This window comes from Clupea harengus, unplaced genomic scaffold, assembly GCF_900700415.2.
Source record: "Clupea harengus unplaced genomic scaffold, Ch_v2.0.2, whole genome shotgun sequence".
In the NCBI taxonomy this organism is placed as follows: domain Eukaryota; kingdom Metazoa; phylum Chordata; class Actinopteri; order Clupeiformes; family Clupeidae; genus Clupea; species Clupea harengus.
The window spans coordinates 1-24,998 of record NW_024880354.1 but is presented as its reverse complement, the minus strand read 5'-3'; the positions used below and the strand labels follow the sequence as shown (position 1 = coordinate 24,998).

Sequence of the window (24,998 nt, the reverse complement as noted above, 5' to 3'; positions counted from 1 at the left end):
TGATACTTCTTTCAACCAGTCAGCTTTTCAGCAGGCCTCAGGTCTTCATACTTTACCAGATGAATTGGTATTAATTAACAGCACTGCCTTACAACTGACCACCCCCAGTCCAGATGAAGAAAGCTTATATAATATGTTATTATCTTATATAATTTGTTAGGGCCTCCAGTTCTTGAGGGCTTGTATCTCAAACTGAATATATGAATTGGCTATGAACCTACGCCAGTGTATCTCTAAGGAAGACCGCACTTCAAGTCATCAGACACCTGTTCATGCCCCTCTGACAGCCTGACAGAAATACACTATTCGCAAACATAGATTTTGTGAGACTTCAATACATTCTGTCAAGCTGTCATTCCTTTCATTCGGTTATATTGATTTGGTCACTTTCCATTGTTGAACCAGTGTGAAAAAATACGAAAGCATAGGTCCACATACTGGACACACACTGGAGTACAAAATGTTTTAATCAATTTAAAAAAAAAATCCCGATTGGTCTGTAATTTCATAAGTTGCCCTCTGGCTTTGATGTTCAAGATCAAGTGCTTTCCTCCTGTGTGGTCAGAAATGTGTGCAAAGACCTCCCACAACCACAAACACCATTCTTGCATATCAAACTCAACCAATTAGCAAACATTAACATATGCATAGCGACATCAGGGGCCAACAATGCCTAACTGGGATGCTAACAGATTCAGAGGCCTCGCCACTCATTCTCAACAGACCTAAAAAAAAGACCTGACTACAATGGCATGGCAAATTAAAACCAATATGTCTGGAATCCCAGTTGGCCTATGTATAGAACTGGGCTGTTTAGGTTAAACACAGAACTAAAAAACAAGCTGCTTATTCATTTGCTATAGAAAAGTCACAAGCGAAAGTCAAGGGAACTGGTGAACAAGATCTAGGGTGCACAAAATAAAGCATAGGGATTCAAAGTTTCAATGGAAGGAGAAAGCAAATGACAGAGAGAGGGAAAACAACCGCCCTTGTATAAAACACCTATAATTGTATTTTATCTTTCTGGTATAAATGTTTTAGTTTAGTCCGCTGTGATCATGCTTAGTATCATGCATTTGTGTTTGCACATTTCAGAAGCATGCAAAAGTGCTGAGAATAAAGAAAAAAGACTGACAAACAAATGAACGCAGGGCCTTCACTCAATTAAAGTACCAGTATTTATGGCCATCAACAGTGAACCCTCGCCATTTGTTGAGAAGGCCAAAGGGATACTATGTCAATTAAAAAAGACGCTCTTTAATAAATGATGATTGGTTTTGAATGAAACTATAAGTTTAGATTCATCACAGGTGTCAAGTTGAAACCTCTGCCAAAGAGAGGAGTACAGTGATGGTGGTGGTGGGATGTTATACGGTGATACGTTTTCATATCAAAACAAAAGTCATCTATTTTACTTGCTGGCTTTATGAGTCTTTACATCATTAAGGCCTTAATTAAACCTCTGCACCCACTGATGTTCATATTAGATATTTTGTCGTACACCTGCCCTCAGAGACGGGGTTCCATGAGACTCTCACTGGGCTACAGTAGGAGACATTTGATGACTTGAAACTTGGCAGGGTTTTATCACAAAAGCTTAAGCACTCAAACAGTGTGTGTGTGAATATATCCAAACACATAAGGGGTAAATCATAGTTGCTCTTGCACTGTGAATAATGACAAGAGTTCTGCCATTACTGGAAGGTTTACTGGGCATATTTTCTCTCGGTTGGTTGACATTTCTGTACTTTTCAGCATACACCTTAAAGTTTTATGTGCCGTCAGTCTTCAGTCCCACCGCCTGGTCCACTTTGGGGGAAGCTCTCTCTAGGCTATTTCAACTGATAGCCCATGTCCTCGGTGTCAATCTTCAACACTTTCACAATGATCACGGACACAATTATACCTTCTGTAGAGACATTCTTAATAATTCATCAGAATATTATCTGTTTGAGGAATATTATAGTATTTGTAAGCGATAAGTGATAAAATTATGTGAACTGTAAGAAGAATATTACATATATAACTACAGTTATGCACATTGTTCTTGTAAAACCGACCAAGCCCGTTTTTTTAGTGTTTGTTAAAACATGAATGGGAGAAGACGCCCAGCTTTGAGAGGACTTTTCTCCCCAAAAGGCTTCTGAAGTTTCTGAATGGGATGGAATTCTTCGATGCCTTCTGCAATGATGCTACAAATCATTAGAAAAAGACCAAGTTTCTATAGGCCACTAATCTTTGGGAAGATTTTGGATTTGAGCTTACTGTAGTAGGCTCACTTTGAAGGCCTGTGTGTCTGTGAGTGAATGGGGGTGTGGGGAAGCTTACGCTTTTGAAAATAACGATTCAGGGGGAAAGGATTTTTCCCGGGGTTTTGGGTTTTGAAGAGGCTGGGAACTGGCAGAAAATGGGCTTTTCCATCCGAGTTTGTGTTGGCAGTGTGCCCATCGCAATGGAACCATTTATCGGACCTAAACAGTGCCAGGGACAGGGAGCATGAAGGACTATGTTAAGTGATCCGAGGCTGTCGTCACCCTACGAGCTGTGCCTTCTGATCCCATTAGTTCCACAATGGCTACACAGTTAACCGTGGCAACGATCACACAGCTAATCCGAGCTAGCATTCAGGCCCTCACGCCATGTTTCACACCATAGCTTTCACAAGCTGTTGACTCTATTATCAATTCAAAGACAGGAGAAAAGAGGAGAGAAGAATGAGAGATGGAGGGAGAGTAAAGACAGAGTGATGGAAGGAGTACACAAGAAGGAAAGTTTGAGGAAGTAAAAATATGGTGGCAAAAGTTGTAAACATAACAGCATAGCATAGTTTGGTAATCAATACAATAAACACGAGTTGATAAAGAGTTTGAGGACACCCATGTAGATTACCATCATTCACCATCAAGTAAGGTGAACACCGTGTACTCCTATAGCTCAACTGGTGAAGCAGGCTTAAAGTAAGTTGTTACACCGAGACAGAATTGAATCCCAGCGCGCGCACTAAATGTGCACCTTTCCTGCAATGCAATTTGCTTTGGATAAAATAGTGGAATACATAAATGTAGATTCATTATCTATGATAATGATGATGGAACAAAAACCAAGAAACCCTTATGGTAAAAAGTCATACAGTATGTAGGTCGCATGGACAGCCTTCTATAATTTCTATGGTCCTCATAGAGTTTTTTTATAATCAGCAGTCGGTCAGTAGTTGTACAAACAGAGGAATAATCAAGCATTTCAGCACACCATGGTGTTATGAGACAATTAACACAATAACATCTCAGCAAGCACAGCAAAGACAGCAGTTCAAGTTTTCAGTTAATGTTCGGAGAACTGAGTAGGTCAAGTTCATTTTAGTAGTTCACTGGCTGCACAGGCAGTTGAGAGGAATTTAATGGGGACAATAGCACATTACAGATACTTGCCATAGATACTTTTACAACGCAAAGTATCTATGGTAAAGCTGACAGCTCCGGGCCTAATTCAGCATTTTCCTCATATCCTTCACAGTGTGAAAAATCTGTACTTCCGATCCATCATCGAGAAAGTGTGAAATGGTGGAGTTTATTGATGATTTTAAAAGCCAAATTTCAACAGACTAAATCATTTGAGAGCATTATAGTTTATCCTGGGGTGAAATAATTGTTTCCACTTATTATGTTAATGTCAATGCCTAACACTCATCCTGAAAGAAGACATGGGGCGTTAGGATCTTAGGGTCTGTTTCCAAAAGCTCACAGGAGAAATTAAGAACTGAAAACTTAAACCGTTAAAAACCTTTTAGTGATGCTGAAAGTATGACTGTGTGAGATAGAAATTGCCATGGGTGGTTTCAAAAACACAATGTATTTGATGAAATACCTGTACTAATATGAAAGAAGAGACATTCAATGTCACGTTCAACACAAGGTTAGATGATCTGCCCACCATGATTTCATTGTGAACTGTGAGTGTTCCTCTATCATTGTCCGTAGAGGACCCCATATACAATATATTCGACATAAAACTATCTGTGTAGAACTCCTTTGTGTTATCAAATACGTTTTTTTTTGTTTCTTTGTGCAGGCTTTGTTTTTTTGTGGGACATACAAGACAATTAACTTGTAACTACTAACTAAATTTGTATAAGTTATCAAATTAATTTGAGCCACCTAATTCTATTCTCAGTAAGAGATCAAACACATACTGATAGAACAAATAGAACACAGATACATAAATGGTATGATTCATCTCTGACCACCAATATGAATATCTTCAATCAATCTCTTATGCATGCAGTTGCTCATTGTTTGCTTTTCTATTATTGATAGTCTATACAGTCTTTATGTTTTCATCATATCATGTTAAAAGTCACGACAGACCCATGACCAGTGATTCAGTAGAAACCACCTTTACATGTGACTCAGCTCCAGTTCTCAGAAAAGCCTCTCCATGCTCCAATAAAGGAGATGAAGCTTTCAAAAAAACACTATGCTACTATTTAATATTCTGTAGAACATTGCAGAAATGTTCCAAAAGAGTAAACAGCTCTCGTGAAATTCATATATGTGTACGTATATCCTCTCATGTCTGACTGTCCTCATTCCAAAAAGTAATTTTACATTTGTATTCCATGTACGAACAATATGATTACATTTTGTTTTGTGAACAAATGGGCATATAATCCTACCAAATCTCACACATCTCTGTCTCCCCAGGAGACAAAAGAGGAACACACTTACACTGACAAGACTGACAGGGACTACTCTCACCCCCACAAATCAATACTCCCCCTAGCCTGGCTCGACCTGCCTACTGCTCCCAGCTCAGTTTTTTTGCTGTCACTGAGTGGATTGGGATCTGGTTATAACAGGCAGGCTATGCTTTCCCACAGCCTGTGAGGCCACGAGCTAAGGACAGCTCCAGAAGAATAAAAGAGAGAGACATTAGAAGTACTTTCTTATAGATTATACACATAAGGGCCAAATCCATGGTGTTGCCATGATTTCTTCCTCCACCTAGACTAGAGCAAACAGTCTCACAGTTTACACTGCTGCTGTAAGTAGACTGGCCTTTAACTGTGATAATAATTGTCAGATTTTATTCGCAAAAACGACACACTGCAACACACACGTGCATATATAGCGGCGACACAGGACACACATACACCTGAGGCCGCTGTGAATTTAATCTCTGCATTTTCCCATCCCGGACTATCCTTTCTCCAGGACCCCAGGAGCAGCTTTTAAGCGCCCGGGACCAAGTGAAGTGAACCGTCCATCTTGGTCAGGAACAGGAGAGTGTTCTGTTCTTTTGCATTTTTTTCTGTTGGGATTCTTAGTGGAGGTAACCCCTTGTGAACACGGGGAGAACATGCAAACTCCACACAGAAAGGCCTGGGAGATAGCCTACCTGAGCACTGAAGGTCTGGGGAGGACCTGCCCCCCAGAGCCAATAACGCCCCATGAGGGAATCGAACCCATGACCTTCTTGCTGTGAGGCGGCACTGCAAGTGCAAGCAACTGTTCACATGATCCCTGTGGTATAACCTGAATTGATGCATACTTATTCATTATAGTTGTGACAACATTACATAGTAAGTCAAAATCATCCCACTCTGACTTGACAGGCAAGGAATAGGATGGTGGAGTTTTTGTATTATGTTTTAATATTTGCTTTTTTTGTTCAACTTAGAAAATTGTGATGTATTGACCTGGTGACATGTTTGTCTGTGTGCACAGGAAAGCCCACAAAGTCTGTGTACAGTATTGTAGTGAATTGCAGTCCTTACAGAGGATACATCTTCCATTGTTTGGCACTATAGTTGTGATGGTTGCACATCTATTTAAATTTTTTATGTACATGTATCAATTTTGATCTTTGGATACAAATAATGTATTGCAAATCAAGGTTTATGAGTGAGTTAGCCCATTACTGTTGAGAAATAGTACTTGTCTGTATCTTTAAAATGCCTTCTGGTAAGGTCTACATTTAAGGGAAGCTGTGTCAATTTCGGAGGGCACCCTTTGGTCTAAAAAGGTAGAAGTGCTCCCTCTATTGGATCGATCATAACACTGCAAGAAACCATGACAGGCGCCTAGATGGACAATGGGATGGTAGGCCCAATTTGATCATGACCCTTGCCCGTCTTTGGCAGTGCTTTTACAGAAATTGAATAGACCCACACCATTTTTGTATGTGTATAATCTCGTCAGTATTTATGTATACAACTATATACAATGTTAATATGTGTGTGTGACTTGTCTTTCAAGAAGAATATGCTAAATTTGGTCAGTTTGCACTAAATTGCCTAGAAACATGGATAGCCACTATAGTGCCCCATACAAGAAAGCCTTGCTTACAATTATACATTGCAGAAAGTTTAAAGGATTTAAGGTTTTAGTCAATATGCAGATTTACTTGAAACCATTTATTAACCAACGATCTTGGCGGCATATTTGGATCGCATATACGCAACAATGAAAACATTTCAGAATTCCAAAAGAATACTGCGATGCTTTAGGGAGTTCTTGAATAGCTATCAAAAAGTTCGCACGATCTCAAATGGTCGTAAGGGTGTCGTGATGAGTGGTAGACTTGTAAGAGTGCGGAGCCCATCCACCTGTAGATGGGGACGTGAGGTAAGTTATCAGGCAGTTCAACGTGTCCTGTAGCCTAATTGTGTATATTTTGTACATAGATATAGTACCCTACAACACCTTCACTGAATATTTGAAATGACAGGGCGAAACATCTGGGCCTACTTGCGTGAAAAGCGAGAGAGGTCGCTCCAGAACCAGACGCCGTCAAGTAAGTCAAAATCTAAAATTACTTCAAATAAAGTCTTAATATTTTCTTGATAGATTTATCTGCATCCCATGTAATTGAACATTAATTTTCTGAATCTCATGTAATTATTCCCAAGACTATACATGTGACAGAAAACCCCAGGCTGAGCAAACTTGGCAACGACGCCCGGAAGAGAGCCAAAGAGGACGTCATGCAGGAGATGGTCGTGCAGATCATTCACCTGGCTGACTTGAACTTACAAGATCGTCATCAATCATCGTCTGAGGAATAGAAGAAATAGGGTGGCATAGGATGCCCAGAAAAAATATTTTGGATCAGACTTCATTTAAGTTGATTATAACATCATTCAAGATATTGACAAGTAAAATAAAACATGTCTCCCTTCTTTTGCTTGTTCATTGTGATGCTTTGAACTTATTAGGCTATATCATATAGAGGCTATCTAGCGTGGTAGGAGGCAGAGATCTCAATTCTCAAAGCAATTCCTGAGCTCCAATGCACCGCACAGGCCCAGAAATGCCCTGCATTTGTATCAGCAAAACACGTACATGTTTGTGCTTCCAGAGCTCTGCTATAATGCCTCTTCAAGACTCAAGCGAGGCTTACCTAGGACGCCAATCTTCAAGGACACCAATCTGTGCGCCATCAGTTTATTATTGTGTGGTCCATTTATTACTTTTTTTAGTTTTTGTTGTGATCTAAAAAGCATCATATGATAAGGGCTACATAAATAAAGTATTACTTACTTACTTACATTTACACATGCACCAGCACTGTGTTACACCAGACACAAAAGGGAGGCAGAAATCTCATTATTCCAGAACAAAACACTACAAATTACAGAATTAACCATCTCTCCTTGGCACGGCATGCTGGGAGCTACCCACAGTCCCTCAATCTTCGCTACACCAACACATCACAATGCAGAACTATTTACTATTATAGTAAAACAATGTATCTGCTGTATAACTCAACATAAACTTAATACAAAATCCATAAAATTAATACAAAACTATTAATACAAAAAACATTTTATTCACATGAAAACTAATTCAAAGTACAAAAACACCGTAAACAGTACACATCTCTAAAATATACAGACACTCACAGATACATATATACAAAGAGGGCAGCACTGTGAAGTTCACTACAAAGTGGCCACTCAAGAATAAGTTCATCCTTTTTTATCACTTTGTCCTTATTATTTCTTGTGTAGCAAAGCGGATGATTTCATTAAAATCAAACTGAATGTATTTCCTCCAGTAACGGCGGTCCCTGCCATAAATCTGGGCAGGATAGCACGGGCTCCCTGTGAAATATAAAAGCAATTCGATTAGATACCATCAAAATGGAGACATTCAGTCTCCAGCAATATGGCACATGGCAGTCAACGACGGAAAACTACTGAGAATAGACATAAATCAAAATTTCCATTTTTTCCAAAGCTCACCAATTCCATGGAATATCCTCGCCACAGCCCGTCCAGAGAACTTCTCGTCACTGCGGTTGGCCAGGAAGCCTCGAATGTCGGCACGAATCTGGTCCTCCCAATCCTTCAACTGATGAAGGATGGATGGATAAATAAAAAAAATTAAAAAGATGTTTTTCTCTGCCACACCGACATTTCTGCATTTCATCACTAATAGTTTCAAGGCCCCTTGGACAAAAACCATGCTGTCTGTACACACACACACACACACTACCTTGAATTTGTTAAGTGATTCCTCCTCTTCCTTTTCCTGCTGGAACTCTTTGCTCATATCCAGGTCTCTCCTCTTATCGAAGTATTCACTCAGCAGCTCTTTGAGTTTCAGGCTTCTCTCCTCCTCAAGCTCATCCACGCAGAGGCTGCAGTTCCGGTATGCAACACTAGGAGGACAAATACACAAATTGCAGCTTAATATAAAAAAAACACAGGTACTTAGTACTACAATTATTTTTGATTCAGTATTTTAGGGTTATGAAAATAACCCCTTGAAACTGCTTTAAAAATATTTTACTTGTTATGATCAAATCTCTAATCAAATCTGGATTAGTCCACAGTATTAGTTTTTTCTCAGCTGCTTTGGTACATTTCTCAGATCAGAATTCAAATTCTCAAAACAGTTTTTCAACCTACACATGAATTCACGTGTGCACATCGTGTCAGGCATGTCATATTACAAACACTGTATGAGGTAATTTGGGTCGATGTATACTTTCTCCACAATAACAGCATTAGGGAATGGTTTGGTGGACATGCTGCTTACTGTTCTATCTATTTTACTCAGCACTTTTTAAATTGGCAAAATTCTTTTGTGAATTAAGGTGAAATGTCTATAATCATCATAACATTCCTTAAGACTGCATATTGCATGCAAGATTGTCCCCATATTTCTCAACAGGTTGTATTTGTTGCTACTGTCCAGTCTCGAGTGATTTTCTGCATCCTGCTACGATACTCTTCAACAATCACTTAGAGTCTCATTGAATTTAAATTGTTGTCAGTGACATGAGGATCATTCAACTTGCTAGAAAGTAATATTAAGTTAGTTGGAGACATGGAATAATCTGGTATGGTGATAGATTACTAGAAGTGAAAGAGAAACAGTAAAAAGCAAATTTGGAAATGAGGATTACATTTCCAGAATATAATTTTATATTGACAACATGACTAAGTATTTTGACTGTCTTGGTTACGAACCATGACAAAAGATACACCTGCTGTGTCTGCACGGACATATTCATTGATGTAATTATTTACTTTTGAGGCATAAACTGAGCATTTTGAGCAAGTTACAGGCTTTTGAAGGTAATGCATCGTGTGGTGCTGTTTGGACTAATTATTTCGAGAAACGTACTGTTTTTAAAATGTTAAGGATGATTCGAGAAATGTACCAAAGTGGCATTAACCTCTTAGTACATTATCCTACGACTATTGTATGACCCTGTATTACTACTATAAGAATTTACTAATCTCAACCACTACTTCAGATGTTGTGGAGATCACCTGCGGAAGGCTTTGAAACTGGCCTTGAGCTGGTAGAGCTGTGTCATCTCCTGAGCCTTCACGCGCCCGTGCAGGAAAGCACACACCTGGTCCATCTCATCCGGGGTCAGGTCGCCATAGGAGCGGAAGTAGAAGGACAAGCTGCTGAACTCAACGTGGACACCACTCCTTCCTGTGCCACCAAATGTCCCTGTGGCAGACAGTCACTGGTTAAGTTCATATAGTATTACTAATACCACTAAGATAACCAATGCTCTTTTTAAACATACATTCACACAATTGCCCACCCATTGATACACACTGACTAACACTCTCTTTTTCTCGCTCTCGCATTCTCTCACACACACACACACACACACACACACACACACACACACACACACACACACACACACACACACACACACACACACACACACACACACACTAACTCACCTGAGCCCCACTGGAGCTGTCTCAGTCCTCTCTTGACCAGGTAACACTGCCAGCCCATGGTGTCGGCCAGCTCCACCACATCAAACTCCAGCCCGCTGCAGCCCTCCACCTTCTCCCCTGCCATCCTCTTCCGCGCCAGGGCCACCGCCACAGGGGGACATCTACCAGGAGAACAAACCACAGGGCAGAGTTACACAAGGCTGATACACACCACACTCACACCACACAAACACACACACGCGCATGCACAACACACACAAAAAGACACTAAAAGAGGATATACAGAACATGCTGTGGTGGTGGTGTCTGCTAACTGACAACAATGTGAATGTCACTGAGGTTGACCTGGTCATGTCTGAATGAAAGCTCAACCTCAGCAACAACCACACTGAGAAAGATCTCTCCCTCACACACACTCACACACAGTCATTTTGTACATTTTAGTGAGTGTGCGGAGCTGTTGCGAGCCTCCGTAGCACTGGATGCTGCAGTTGGAGAGGGTCGGGTGCAGCAGCTCCACCCAGGCCTGGGGGTGCAGCTCCAGGTAGCACAGCAGTGTCTCCAGACCTGGGAACACACAGAGGGTCAACCAATCAAGAACTTGGACATGATGCGTGTTCCTAACGGCGAAAGACTTTACAAGTCAACAGGTCAGAAGCGTAAGTAGCAACATTCATCTGACTACATACAGGTAATCTGAACACCTGGTGTATTTACGTCCAACCTTAACCTAGATTATTTGGCCCTAACCTTCTGGTCAATTGCACAGTTTGATTAGTTGACTGTGATACACCTGAACAAAGAGTTCAGTCATATTTTCACCTTGGAGCTTTATAGAACACAAACCTTAACTTCCTTATAATCATCCACAGGGATCTCATTCATGGCAGGAGTTTTGTAAGAAGCAGCACGTCACATTACATACTCAATGTAAACATTCTCCACGAAAACAGCATTGGGGAATGGTCTAAAAACATTCAGAACAAACTCAAACCTGTCCATAATCTGGCCACCCTTGCAGTGGAGAGTCACTCACCTTCTTCTGTGATGTCCAGGGCCTCCACAGTGTCCTGCATTGGGATGGCTCTCTCGTGGGTGTGGCACACTCTCTGCGTGACGGTGATGCCCTTCTCTCCTTCAGACGTCTCCTCCTTTCTCTCTTCTCCAGGCGTCTCTCCCACGTTCCCCTCCTCTTCAGGAAGAGTGACGGCCTGTGTCTGCGGTCCCCCCTTCCCCGTGGGGCTCAGTGGTACGTTCTTCTCTTCCGTGTTGGGGATCTGGTCAGGTGCCTCCTCCATGGGCGTGTCTTTAGGCGGCTCCACCCCTGGCCGCTCCCCGTCATCGAAGCCCTCACAGGCGTCCATCAACTCAAGCATCTCATCGTCGTCCACTTCCGCGGCCTTCAGTGAAGAAAATATGGTTTTGGTTACGCACAGTTATAGACTTTTAATGTATTTACAATTGAAGAGGGGATTCTACACCACCAGAATCAGTAAGGGACATGGAATAAACTCAGAACAGTAAGAGACAGGGAGACCTTTCCAGGGAGAGCCATTTCCTGGTGCTTCTGATGAATCTGTCTACACTTGCAGGGTGGGAACACCTTCTGTACGAGCTTCTTCACGGTGATGTAGTCCACGGTGTCGGAGTAGATGTGCCTTCGCAGCTCATGTAGGTCCCCGCCCTAAATACAGAGTAGAGGTCAACTTTCTGGTCAGAGGTTATAGTTCAGTTATAGTTGCCAAGCCCTCAGTCATGGCTGGGATGTCTCTGCTTCCATACTGCACACTTGGAAAAGGAGCATTTAATAATTTAGTGATTATGATAAAGCATTCATTTAAAAGAGAAACCAGCACTGCTTATCTGTGCAGTACCATATTTGACTTGTACAGGACTGATGAACTGATAACTATAAGAACACAGTGGACACTATTGTCAATGTTAGGCTGGTCTGACCTCCGGGTCCAGGAAGAGGTGACAGTGAGAAGGCTCTGCATCTCGTCCCGCACGTCCTATCTCCTGCACGTAGCTCTCGAAACTCTTGGGCATGTTGTAGTGGATGATGCCTCGCACGTCGGACTTGTCCAGGCCCATCCCAAAGGCCACGGTGGCCACCACCACCCGCAGCTCGCCGCACATGAAGTTATTCTGGACCCGCCGCCTCTCTGAGGAAGACATGCCCGCGTGGTACGACTCGGCGATCCACTTTATCGGCTTACGGATCTTCTTCTTGGCTTTAGAGGCACAGAAAGGCCCAAGAGACACAAAGATAAAGCATGCAGAGGTTGATTTCTTTTGCTTAACTTATGCATTTTACTCTTGGTTATCACTGAACTGATCCATCACAGTAATTCATTTCCCATGATAGTATAAACCCATACATTTGCAGAAGATGAGCCCAAATTCCTTCAAAGTAAAATTGGTTTAGTTTAGTAAATCATTTCTCGGTCACTGTTGGAAAAAAAAAAAAAAACGATTTACATCAAACACAATCATATAATAATTCCTCTGTCACTGTTCGAATAAATGATTTACGAACAAAATGATAAAAGCACATCTCTGTTATCTGGAGTCCCTGTGAATTAAACCCATCATACTAGCATTGCTGATTACACTAACTCACTGAAAACACAATAAGACAATCCAGTCCAGGTGGACCACGATGTACCCAGAGTAGAGCTGTCAAAATTAAAGCATTAGCTATTGTGATTAATTTGAAATATTTAAAGTGTTAAAAAAAATGTTACGCAATTAACTCAGCAGCCTAGGTTGTGTTGTTATTTCTGACACAGAGCTTAGTTCAATTCACAAGCTTTTTGGGCACTTTAACTATGAACCCAACGGGCTGCAGACCACTTTCAAACTACCGACCAGTTGACCTAGTCACTAGCTTTCTCCAAAGTATCTCCCTCCCCAAAAGTCTCTCTCTTCTTCTCTGTGTCTTCATCTCAATCCCTTTTTCAAAATAAAAGTTGCATCACACTTTATGTGCTACACATATAACAAATATGCCTTTCAAGCTGACGGTTGATGGCTTTGGTGTTGATTCTACATTAATTCCATGATTTTACATTTGAATATCCATGATCACAAGCTTCAGCCTTATGAGGGAAAAAAGAGATTAATCTTAATTAAACACAGCAAATTTCGATTGACAGTACTAACCCAAAGCTTTCTTCTTCTTGCCTACAGGATTGTCATCCTCTTTGGCAGGGAGGGCAGGCTCCTTGACTATCACCCCCTGCAGGCAGGTACGCAGAAGTGCAGAGATGCGCGTGGTCTCCTCTCGTCTGGTGCAGTAGATGATGATGGACCCCAGCGCCCCAAACCGCTCTCCCTTCAGCAGACACACCAGGGCCTGGGGGGGGGGAGGGGAAGATAACACCGTTACTATCATTGATTCTAAAGTAAGACTTGTAGGAAAGTAGTTGAAATGGTCTGTCCTAGGGGGCGAACAGTGTATATACCTTTACAAAAAATCTCTGAATATATGCAAGTGCTATGGGCAGCTGTAAGCCATTACTGACTTTTTTGAGAACTGCACATCATTTCCTTTTGCGTCCATCTATGACTGAGTGTCTGATTCTTTGTTGCAGTTTTATTGCCCCTGGGCAGGGTGGGGTGTACTCTCCCTTCGCTAAACTATCTAATGATACAAATTACGACAGTGGCAAACACGATGAAGTTACATATTTTCTTTCCATAGACAAAAGTCTGACAAGACTATAGAAGTGTTATGAACCTGATCCTTGTCTCGGTCCATGGAGACGGAGAGCTGGAGGTTGGGTGGTACGGCAGCAGAGCGAACAGCGATGCCATCCTCGTCTGTGATCTCCAGATGGTGGGCGATATCCAGGGCCGTGGAGAGGGTGGCTGTGGCTGTCAGACCCAGCAGGCAGCGAACCCCCAGACGGTCCCTCAGCACCTAAAGGCCAAAGAGAGGACAGTTATAGTTAGCAGGGGATTATTAATATTTACTGCATTAAATGCTATTGATCTATTGCCCGTAACTATGTATCTAATATTTTATACACATATTTATCTACCTAATCTAATATTTAATGAATACTACTCCACGTTCAGAATTACACTATGCAAAAAGTATATGGGGGTGATTGTAAACAAGATAGCTTTGATTGGTTAAAATGTCAGTCATTATGCCTAACTGCCACTTTTCAGACAGTGTTATGAGGGAATAATCGCGAATCATCTGGCGACATGTGGTAAGATACTCCATTTCTGCTTCAAGACACTGCAGAGTGAGTTTAGTGAGTTCACCTTGCACAGTCTGAGGTAGCAGGGCCTGAAGTTGTGGGACCATTCGGACACGCAGTGGGCTTCGTCAACGCAGGCAAATGCCACTGGGGGGAGCTGGTCAGCTGGGGGCAGACAGCCCGCGCCAGAGTGCCCCCCACCCACCAGCGCCTCAGGGGAGAGCAGCAGCACGTGCACCTGGCCTGCTTTTACCTGCAAGACAGTTTAGGTCTTCACTGAAATACGAATTTACAAAAGTACACAAGCATTATGTGGTCCAGTTGCAGTTTTTGCTTAATCTAATTACAGCTGATGGATGTTTTTTTTGGGGAGACTGTAGGTAGAAAAGACTGATGGCCACAGCAGACAATGTCATCGATATTTCTGTCCAGTCCAGTCAGTTATAAGCTTGCAAATATGACAACAATATGACATGCTGACAGAATGCTTATATGGGTTCATTCAGACTGAGGTACACTAAAGTGCTCACATGATTTTGACAGAACTATTTTTTTTATAATTAAAATGTTATAATTATAAATTATTATCTCATTAAAGACACAGAGAGAGATTACTTACCTTTTCTATGGCCGTTTCCCTCTGTTTCTTTGACATGTTGGAGTGGATGGCAGCGGCCTTCAGTATGGAAGGCAACCCTGTCAGCTTGAAAAAGACAGGACAAATAAACATGAAAGATGTTCCTACAGCATCCATCATCGCATCAGGCACAACAGCATTGGGTGTCTGAGAAAGCATGATCTCTACCTAAGTCTCAACATAATGCTCCGATTCATCTTAATGAAACCGCCATACCTGATCGTCCATGAGAGACACCAGAGGAGAGATCACAAGTGCGATGCAGTTTGACCTCTGGGCATAGAGATAAGCTGCAAGTTGGTAGACCAAGGATTTACCCATGCCAGTCGACAACACCACGAGGGTAGAAAGGCCTGAAACATTAGCACATATGAATCATTCGATCGGTGTACGACTCCACACTACGAACAGCTCTCCATGTAAAACTATTAAAGGAGATAGTAGCAATCAGGAAACCTGAGAGAGTTAATATTTTTACCAGAGAGGATCCGCATGAGGGCCACCTCCTGTCCGGGCCTGAAGGATTTGTATCCAAAGTCTCTGAGGGCCTCGAAGACTTCCTCTGGAGCAGCTGTGAAGAGGTGGATATATGTCTTCAATATACACTCAAAAGTATGCTATGGAGATGCAAACAAAATCTTCATGTGGGTGTGTGTGTGTGTGTGGGGGGAACTCATTGATTGGGAGGCTTGAATAAATTGATTCTAAGGAAATTATATTATTTGAGGAATACAGCATTATTCTATCCAAATTGAATACAGTTTGTTGCACCTAATGAGAAAGGCCCAGTCACTAAGTTGTTTCATTATATGTGTGTATGATATATATATATATATATATATATATGACGTGTGTAATTAGGTGTGTTTGCGTAGCTGTGTCATACTGGTATCAGTGATCTCTGAGGATGTTTTCTGACACTTGTGAACTACCTCTGACTTTTCCATCCTCCGTGAGGCTGTACAGGGGCTCCATTGGAGATGGAGCAGCAGGCCGCTCATAGTCTGGTCTTATCACATTCAACAGGATCTCCTCCTGCTTGTCCTTCTGTCCTTCCTTCTGTTCATCTGCGTCCTCCGCCGCACTTGGTGGCGCTACCACTGTATGTGAGGACACATAAAGACTTGGCTTGAGAAGACAGATTTCATTACTCAAACACTGGCCCTTCATTCATTCATTGGCCCGTATTCGGTGCAAGAAAATTAATAGTTGAGGAGCGGAACATCTTGTTTTCAAGATCTTGTCTATTCAACATTTGTGAGGGAACAATGCACATTTCAAATGGCTGGGCTGAGGAAATATGTACTGTTTCTGCACCACATAGTTCATAAAACTCGCGTTCCAAACCACAGTATTCCTAAAAGACATTATGAGCTATGTCTTGTATGGACACGCATTAACTTGAAATTCTATACGAATTTCTATTTGCATATTGCGACATCGGCGCGAAAAGTTGTTTCGATCAGGGCCTTCTGCGCAATATCAAGGGACACACAGATTGTACTTGTGTGTGTGTGTGTGTGTGTGTGTGGTGGGGAGTAGCATGAGCACTTTGACCTTCTGGCACGAGGGTGAGCCCATGACATCATGGCCAGACAGTCGGGGAGCTGGTAAGCTCATCTAGCCCCCGACCACAGGTCTAATGCGGTCTTGGCTTTGGCCCGCTTCTGCGGAATCACTTCTGCGCTGGACATCGTCCGTGTGTGTGGGGCGAGATTTCCAAAACGCTGTGAAAATGAGCCTCGAGAATCCCCCTCGGGGATTGGTCGGCTGTGTGCAGCGGCGGCCGCAGGAGCAGGAGTAGCAACGGCAGTGCCTGCTGCTCGCCCCCCCCCCCCGGCACCCTCCCAGGCTCGTTCTTCAATTCATGCGAGACGCCACTTGTGGTTCAGCGAGACCTTAAATATCCAGAGAGGACTAAAGAGCTGGTTGGACTAATGTGGTTTGATCTTGTGCTGATCAGGTCCTCGCGCGTCATTCGCACAGATTTGATTTTTTCTTTCTTTCTTTCTTTCTTTCTTTCTTTCTTTCTTTTGTGGAATGAAGGGCTTGACGTTTCCAGTCGGCACAAGCCAAGGCAAAGCCACCATTGACTTCCATTATTTCAAGTCAGACATATAAACTTTCCGTCGATAAACCCCTGCCAATGGACCAACGGCTCACGCTGCCAAAGGAAGAAGTACCCTCTGCGACAGCAGAAAACCATAAAGGTCAGCACATCGAGAAGGTCCTGAGGCATGATGTGAATTGTATTATCCGAGCAGAATGGTGGAAACAAATGATTTACAATGTGTGTGTGTGGGGAAGAGGTCTTTATAACAACCTCTGAGAAGACGAGCAGAGCCCTCTCTCTCTCTCTCTCTCTCGCCACGTGAGGTCACAGTCACTGACTCACCTATGGGCTCCGAGCAAAGAGTTCCAGTCGCCCGGGCAACCTCCTCCAGGGTGGGCAGCTCGAACGGCTCCTCTTCTTCGGCGTCAGAGGCGCCACCGTCCACCGCAGCAGCCGGACCTAGGGGGGTTCACAGAGGCAAGGATGGGGTCAAGGGCATTAACAGCAACAGGCAGGCATTCCTCCTGTTCTGCTGTACAACATAGCAAAGTACTTATGGGAGAGTGGAGTATAATTTACTAATTAGGGGAGGCACTGGCATTGACTCACAGGCCAAGCACAGCCAGATTTGTCTGATTGGTTAAAAACACTGGCAACTAACATGTGCATGTAAGCAAAGGGATTTCTAGCAGTGAGAGCGCATACAATTTATAAGACATAGGCCTCAATACCAAGATGCTGTGCAAGTTCAGCATCTCTCATGGGATTGACATTAAAGCTGCAAGGTATCTGGAAACCTTGGAGCTAGTAATCATGTCAGGACTGGGACTAGTTCACTTTCAGCCATTACAGATTGATCCACTGCTTGCATACGGTAACACAAGTCCTCACCTTTTCCCTGGCAGTTCGAAGCCCAGTGGCCTGTGCCACCACACTTGAAGCATGTGTCTCCTGGGCGATTGAAACCCCCAAACCCTCCTCGGCCTCCTCGCCCAGAGAACCCTCCTCGGCCTCGACCCGAGAACCCGCCAAAGCGCTCGCCCTTCAGCTGGAACTTCTGCATGTACATCTGCAACAACATCCCTCACATTAGCCACCCCCCACACTAGCCCTCTCTCTGGCCTTATATTCGTATCAGACCATCACCAAATCACAATCAAAGACACTAAAATACAAACTCAATAATGATAATAACTAAATTCGGCATGTTTTTGTTCACCTGTTTACGAAGTCCGGCCCCCCTTAAGGCATATCCTTTGACGTGAGATTTTTTCTTCAAGTTGATTTTCACAAAGTTGCCATCTGTGTTTTTGGTGCCTCTGAAGTATGGAGGAAGCAAATGTTTAGAAATGGGAAAAGTGGCTATAATGTGTCTCATAGCAATGGGGTCATCACTCATACAGGGGTACTAAATATAATGACTGTACTGGAGTTGTCTGGGTGCCTAACAGGCATAGCAAATTGAGCCATCCGTGACTGAAACTCATCACACTCCCACAACATTCTTCACCTGGTCGTCACTGAGGAGCTATTTCAAGTCATGTGATCACAGCACAGAGCTCGGGTACGGAGTGAGACGAAACACTGTACACTCACATCGGCCTCACAGAGTTCTTTACCCTGGAGCGGGCGGCCATCACATCCTCCACATCCACCTCCCCCAGCAGGTTCTCCTGAGGGATCCTAGGCTTCTGCTTTACCACTTTCTTCTCCAGCTCCTCGGGGTCGCTGCCGTCTCCTTCGTCTCCTCCGCTTCCTGTGCCTTTCTTTTTCCGCCCACGTGGGCCTCTTGCTTTTTTGGGGCTGTCTGAAGTGCTCGTCTCTCCCTTTTTGGTCCTCCTTCTCTTCTTGGCTGTGCCCTGCTTTACTTCAGAGTCTGCTGGTTTCTGCTCCCCATCTCCCTTGTCCTCTTCCTCTTCCTCATCTTCGTCCCTTGGCCTCTTTCGGCCCTTTTTCTGCGCCCCCTTCGGCCTCGGTTCCTTGCCTCGCTTCTTCGTCTGCACAGGCTCTTCTTCATCCTCCTCCTCCTGACCTTTCCTGGCTCTCGCTCGGGGTTTCTTGGCGGTGCTGATGCCACTGGCCCGCTCCGTCCCGACCCACTCCGCTCCCATTCCAGCTCCTCCGAGACCGGGTCTGGTTTCTCCATCCCCTTCTCCTCCTTCTCCTCCTCCTCCTCCTCCTCCTCCTCCTCCAACACTGGGCTCTAATGAGGAGCCATGGCCCTTGTCCCAGAGACAGGCAGCTTCGGCTGGAGACGTTACGCCACCCATCTGCGGCCTGTCGTCTGGAGGCTGCGGATGGGTCGGGGTGTTCCTGGCGACTCCGTCTCCCCCGGGACCCGGTTTATTCGGGCTGGCACGGGCCGGCAGCAGCTCGGCCACGGCAGCGCTGCTGGCGGCGAGAGGCGAAGGAGTGTGGCCGTCCGACTCGCCAGGATCCTCCACGTTGCCTGAGACCGGCCTCTCGCAGTCATCCACTTCATCAAACACCTGACAGCGCTGCAGCCATCCGTGGTCCACAGACGACAGACGCTTGGTTACGGACTGCCGCAGCTGCTGGGCTCTCTCTGCCAAGCTGCCTGACGCACCAGGTGTTGGGCGCCATGCTTTGGATGGGGTGAAGGCTGGTAAAGGCTTAAAAGGCTCAAGAGGCTCCACATCCAAGTCTGTGTTGGCTGCTTGCGCAGGGGTGGCACTGGGGTCTGGGCACGTGTTGGCTGGTTTTGGGAGAGGCAGTTCAACATCAGCAGTAACTGATGGGGGACATGATTCCTCCTGGCTGGCCTTCAACGTCTTCAGTGGTGTTTTCCGCGGAGTGTAGGACTTTTTTAGGGTCACTGGTCTGTCCTGGAAAATTGCAAATTGAGAACAGTTTATTAAACCTGACTTCCAATATTTTTCAAATCACATACTACACAATATCTTGTATTAACTCTGTTAGAAATCTTAAAACACTTCATTAAATGTGTAATGACCTTTGTGTTAATATTTTATACATTGGCAAGTTAATAAACAAAGCAAACTCAATGATGATTCTACATGTAAAACCGATATACTGATATGGCGTAGTGCCAACTAGGGATGTAAGATAATATGAATACACTTGAGTATCGCGATGTTATGTTTTGTGATACTGTATCGATTCTCAAAAACACTTTATACATTTTTAATTCATACTTTACATGTAAAGATTCATGGCAGACAGTGGTTCATTTTGTGTTGTGTTTAAAACCTGTCCACTAGATAGATCTTCAGCTATTTGACTCTTCCACACCACTCAGATTGTACGCATATGGTGGTGTGTTTTCTATACTATGACAGTTTTACTGATAGATTGAAATAAAATCACAATATATTGCAATATATTGAATCGTCACGCCTGTATCATTATGCCTATCGCATCGCCAGATTCTTGCCAATTCACAGCCCTAGTGTCAACCTATATGGTACAATCTGAGCATTTGGTGGAGATAATGGGCCTCTTGGTTTATATTTCATTCTTAATACAAGATGTTCAAGCAATGTACTTTACCTTGGTTAAAGACCCAAGATTTAATTTCAGCTTCATACCAAAGTACTGAGCCGAGGCCTGCAACGATTCCCTTTCTATGGAGGTGAGTTTTGGAGAAGCAACAGGCATGTTCTTGCGGCTAAGGTGGGATCCCCAGCAGTCTGACTCCTTCACAGAAAAACAAGCACCTTGCATAATCCAAAAATACACATTTATTTGCAACACAAGCACAAGACCCTGTAGTGGGTAACATTATGGAGCTCACCTTAGTTGTCCCGTTGGTCTCTGAAGTTGGCGTTGGTGCTTCATGTTTACTATTGTTGTTCTCTTTAGCTTCTTTCAAGGTACGGTATTCTTTGTAGAGTTCTATTGGGCAAGTGACATAAGATTAGCATACTTGTAGACCAATTGTTTGTTTGTAAACACAAGTTACGATTTGTCTAAAGAGAACTTACTTTTAGTCTCCTCAGGGCCGTGGTCAATATCATCCTAAAAACGACACACATTTAGACATTTTTAAACAAACCAAGTAAGCGCCCATATTTTGTGTTCAAAGGCAAAAGTACCCAGACTTACTGATAAAGTGGGTATAAGTATCAATTAACTGACGATAGCTGGTTAGCTAAAATTATGCTAAGATTGGTATTCACTTACCTTGTTGGGTTTTCGCTCGTGTTCCTGGAGAAATGTACGCTCCCAGTTTTTAAGAAGAATTTTGACATCGTTGTATCTATCTGACATTGTTAAACCGAACCTAAACTATCGGAATAACTATAATTATTAAAGATAAACTTGCTACCTGGGGTATAACATGCAGCAGTGTTACAAATTATCCTACCGATGTTCTATGGCGATACGGTTGCCTGAATGTTGCATGTCTTTCATAGGAACATTTTACCCTCAAAGCATAGATTCCTTTTCAACATTCAGCTACTATTATAAAAAGCTAGTGTTCTATTCAGTTTGCGTTGTGGTGGCTGTCATTTCGTGAAGCGTGAAATGAGTTTTCTTTCATAACTTTAGCGCGCAGGAAGTGTCATTACACAACCAACCAATCGTAGATGAGGTTTGAAAACCCTGTCCAATGAACTATCACGATATGGGACTCACCCATTTACTCTTCGATCCCCAGCCGCATGAACGTTCGTTTTTTTCCTCACTATATATTTGGAGTGATTTGTTATAAATCGATACTTCAGGGAGAGTGCAACCATCGGCTAAAACATAGATTTTCTTGGATTCTTTTCCATCTGAAATCTGAAAAGTCAACGCGGAAATGTCTCTAGTCACTGTACCATTCAAGTGGTCAACACGCATGTCAATCCAAAAACACGGAACTGCGTCATCTAGTTACTTTTCGCATGCTTTCGACAGCGTGGATTGGATCGGTGGAGAGCAAGGTAAGCAGCATATTTTCGTTTTGTAGTCGGCTACAGGCATATCTCATGAGTTTCACAAAGTGTACAGTACAGTCAGCTTTTATATTGATTTTTTTTGTGATTGTATATCATTTACTATACTTCAGCATTATGGAGAACATTATTATCTAGCCTGATTAAATCTTCCTGAGCTATAGAAGAGCTAGCAAGGTTAGTTTTAAAGGAGATTTACATTTCTACTGTATTGTGTGTACATCAGTGTCTTAATTCTTATGAGATTAAGACACTGTAAAGTATGTCGCTATGTAAATTACATTGTGTTGCGATGTTCGAGGAATGTTGAGTAATTTACAGACAGTGGTGTTTGTAGTGTTTACAGTTGTCAACGTAATGCAAGTGTCTGTTCTCTTCACCAGAACATTTAAAGACCATGTAGTATTAAACGAATAGCTTATGTATTGTAGACTCACCAGTATGTGGTGGTGTATGTGTGTGTTTTCCTCTGCAGTGGCTAATCTTGTGTGAAGTTGTGCTCTGAGAACTCACCTGATTTGTGGTCAAGATGCTGGATGAAAGCAAGGCCAAGGAGCTGCTGCCATTTTTGACGTTGGAGACGAGACCTGACGTGAAAGGCCAGGCAACTGAGTACATCCTCGGTGTCACAGCCACAAGGGACGGCTGCCGCTATCTCAGGACCAAACCAGACTTCCTCAAAGCGCTCCTCACACTAACAACAGATAAATCAATAGCCATAGTGAAGGACTGCTATCACTCTCTCATCAACCTCTCAGCTGATGAGACACTGCATCAGCCATTGGTGAAAGAGGCCAACGTTTTACCCACACTCTTCCAAAACCTGCTTGATCCAGGATACATGTTCTCTGACCGCATTTGTACTATCCTCACCAACCTCTCTCGACACGAGAAGACTTGCAGAGAGGTGTTCAGGGTTCTGCAGGAGCAAGACATTGGCTTGGCCAAAATAGTGGAGATCTTTTGCACAGAGGGTTTCAACAAGGTGGCCTCGCTGCATTACTTGGGCCCCCTGCTGTCCAACCTGACACAGCTGCCTGAGACCCGACAGTTCATCCTGGACAAGGAAAGGTTTGTTTACATGAGGCAGCGTCAAGTAGTGTCTTGCTTCATACATTCTGAGTTGATTGGAAGAGATGTGATGTGTTTCCTCTCAGAGATCTGATTAATAGCTTTGCATTACTCTGATGATTTAAAGGTGGAATTGTCCAATTCAATTCAATTTTATTTATATAACACCAAAACAATGAAACTGTCTGAAGGTGCTTTACAGAGCCCAGGGCTTGAACCCGCTTAGAGCGTACACATAGGTGAACTTAGAGGTATTGACATGTTCAGATTTGGTCATGGCCTTATTTTCCAAAGTACGGATATTTAATGGAATTGTCTGATGCATTTTCCTCAGATGTGTGGTGCAGAGACTTCTTCCCTACACGCAATACAACGAGTCAACAGTTCGGCGGGGTGGAGTCGTGGGCACATTGAGAAACTGTTGCTTTGATCACTGTAAGAGACCTTTTTTAACATCATTCATTCAATCCAACTATACTTTCCTTAACCTAAGTGGTATGCTTTGTGAGACTGCCTGAATTTATTATTTATTTAATTATTAAGTATCTGTTTCATTTGGATGTGCTCAAACCTGTTCACAGACTGTGGATGTTGTGAACGGTAAGTTCCACTATTCAAGTCCCTTCTTTTGATTATCTGCAGTACACCACGAGTGGTTACTCAGTGATGCAGTGGATATATTGCCCTTTCTGCTGCTGCCATTGGCTGGGCCTGAAGAGCTGTCTGAAGAAGAGAACGAAGGTACAATGGCACGATGAGTATGACAGTTTAGAGATCAGCAACAGCAGAGCTTTGTAAGACACTGTCAGGTATTGTAACAGATTTCAACAGGTGCTAAGTAACATTCTTTTATACATATATTTGTTAAATCTGTTGGTAGGCTGCTTAAGCAAATTTAGTTGTGTCAACTGTCCACTAACTGACGTAAGATGAACACGGATAAACCTTTATTGTGAGAAGCCAAATTTGCTGTGAAGGGAACAAATAGATGTCCTAGGAATCAATACAGTAGAAGCAACCCATAAGTAGAATCATCAGAATGATTGAAGTGTTGTTATACAAGGCCTCTTGTCATTCAAACGTATATAGAGGTACAAGGTATGCTTTAACAAATGTTAAGGAAAGTCGCTTTGCACTCAGTAGGGGGCAGTGTTTGTTTTTCTCACAGCTGGCAAATCAGGGTTTTATGGTAAGTGATTCTGAGTGTGTTCCACCACACTGTGTGTTACAAAACAAGACTCAAATGTAAGTAATATCAGAATTTCTGAAGCTGAATGGAAAGAGTCGAGGACGTCATCAAGGCTGGAAGTTGTGAATTTGTGCCGTGTCCAGCTTGGGATGGTGCTCAAAGGCTGCGGTCTTATAAACTAGTTTGAAATTCTTCATTCGTGTTGGGTTTTATAGCCTTGTGGAACATGCCTACAGTAACCGCACTTTATAATTAGCAGCTTGAGTGTCTGGATGGAAACCAATCGAATAAAGAGATGGTAGGATTCACGGGGCCTGCTTAATGCCAGTCCACGCTTCAAACTGTCGCAGTGCTGATTCAGACCCCCAAAAACGACCAATTATTAGGCTACTTATTCACTCACATAAAGAGAGGCAGCGAACAGTGATGTCCAAAATCATATCATTCGCATAAACCATGACATCTGTATATTTGTAGGGTTGCCAGTAGACTTGCAGTACCTGCCAGAGGACAAGAGGAGAGAAGAGGATCCAGACGTTCGGAAGATGCTCGTCGAAACTCTGATGCTTGTGAGCCCACTCCCATACATAAAAACCATTCTATGCCTGGCAGCACACTTGCTGTCATGACAAACAACATAAAAACATCTCCCTCGGTTCAAGTCAGTGTAATATGAAAGGCATCACCTTACATAAC

General features: G+C 43.1%; 2 protein-coding genes and 1 long non-coding RNA gene across 3 annotated transcripts; 2 read left to right on the top strand and 1 right to left on the bottom strand.

Annotated features, from left to right (window-relative positions):
- The first annotated feature begins 6,518 nt into the window (after nucleotides 1-6,518).
- LOC122131968 lies at nucleotides 6,519-7,037 on the top strand. The gene is made up of 3 exons (XR_006152154.1): nucleotides 6,519-6,623; nucleotides 6,727-6,792; nucleotides 6,908-7,037. It is a non-coding gene; the product is annotated as an uncharacterized LOC122131968 (long non-coding RNA).
- A 770-nt stretch (nucleotides 7,038-7,807) lies between these two features.
- Nucleotides 7,808-21,721, bottom strand: recql4 (RecQ helicase-like 4). The gene is made up of 24 exons (XM_042706691.1): nucleotides 21,285-21,721; nucleotides 21,086-21,119; nucleotides 20,896-20,996; nucleotides 20,652-20,798; nucleotides 18,717-19,966; nucleotides 18,340-18,439; nucleotides 18,012-18,189; nucleotides 17,463-17,579; nucleotides 16,000-16,167; nucleotides 15,546-15,638; nucleotides 15,284-15,420; nucleotides 15,050-15,133; nucleotides 14,495-14,683; nucleotides 13,959-14,141; nucleotides 13,382-13,574; nucleotides 12,173-12,450; nucleotides 11,754-11,900; nucleotides 11,253-11,616; nucleotides 10,654-10,783; nucleotides 10,217-10,377; nucleotides 9,782-9,971; nucleotides 8,496-8,661; nucleotides 8,243-8,351; nucleotides 7,808-8,101 (listed from the first exon to the last, which is right to left on the bottom strand). Exons 1-24 carry the CDS (start codon nucleotides 21,369-21,371, stop codon nucleotides 7,980-7,982), a joined length of 4,728 nt encoding a protein of 1,575 aa, XP_042562625.1. The 5' UTR covers nucleotides 21,372-21,721; the 3' UTR covers nucleotides 7,808-7,979.
- A 131-nt stretch (nucleotides 21,722-21,852) lies between these two features.
- LOC122131967 (protein HGH1 homolog) lies at nucleotides 21,853-24,953 on the top strand. The gene is made up of 5 exons (XM_042706692.1): nucleotides 21,853-22,030; nucleotides 22,518-23,113; nucleotides 23,448-23,548; nucleotides 23,756-23,854; nucleotides 24,780-24,953. The coding sequence occupies exons 2-5, from the start codon at nucleotides 22,572-22,574 to the stop codon at nucleotides 24,929-24,931; spliced, it is 894 nt and encodes a 297-aa protein (XP_042562626.1). The 5' UTR covers nucleotides 21,853-22,030; nucleotides 22,518-22,571; the 3' UTR covers nucleotides 24,932-24,953.
- The last annotated feature ends 45 nt before the right edge of the window (nucleotides 24,954-24,998 follow it).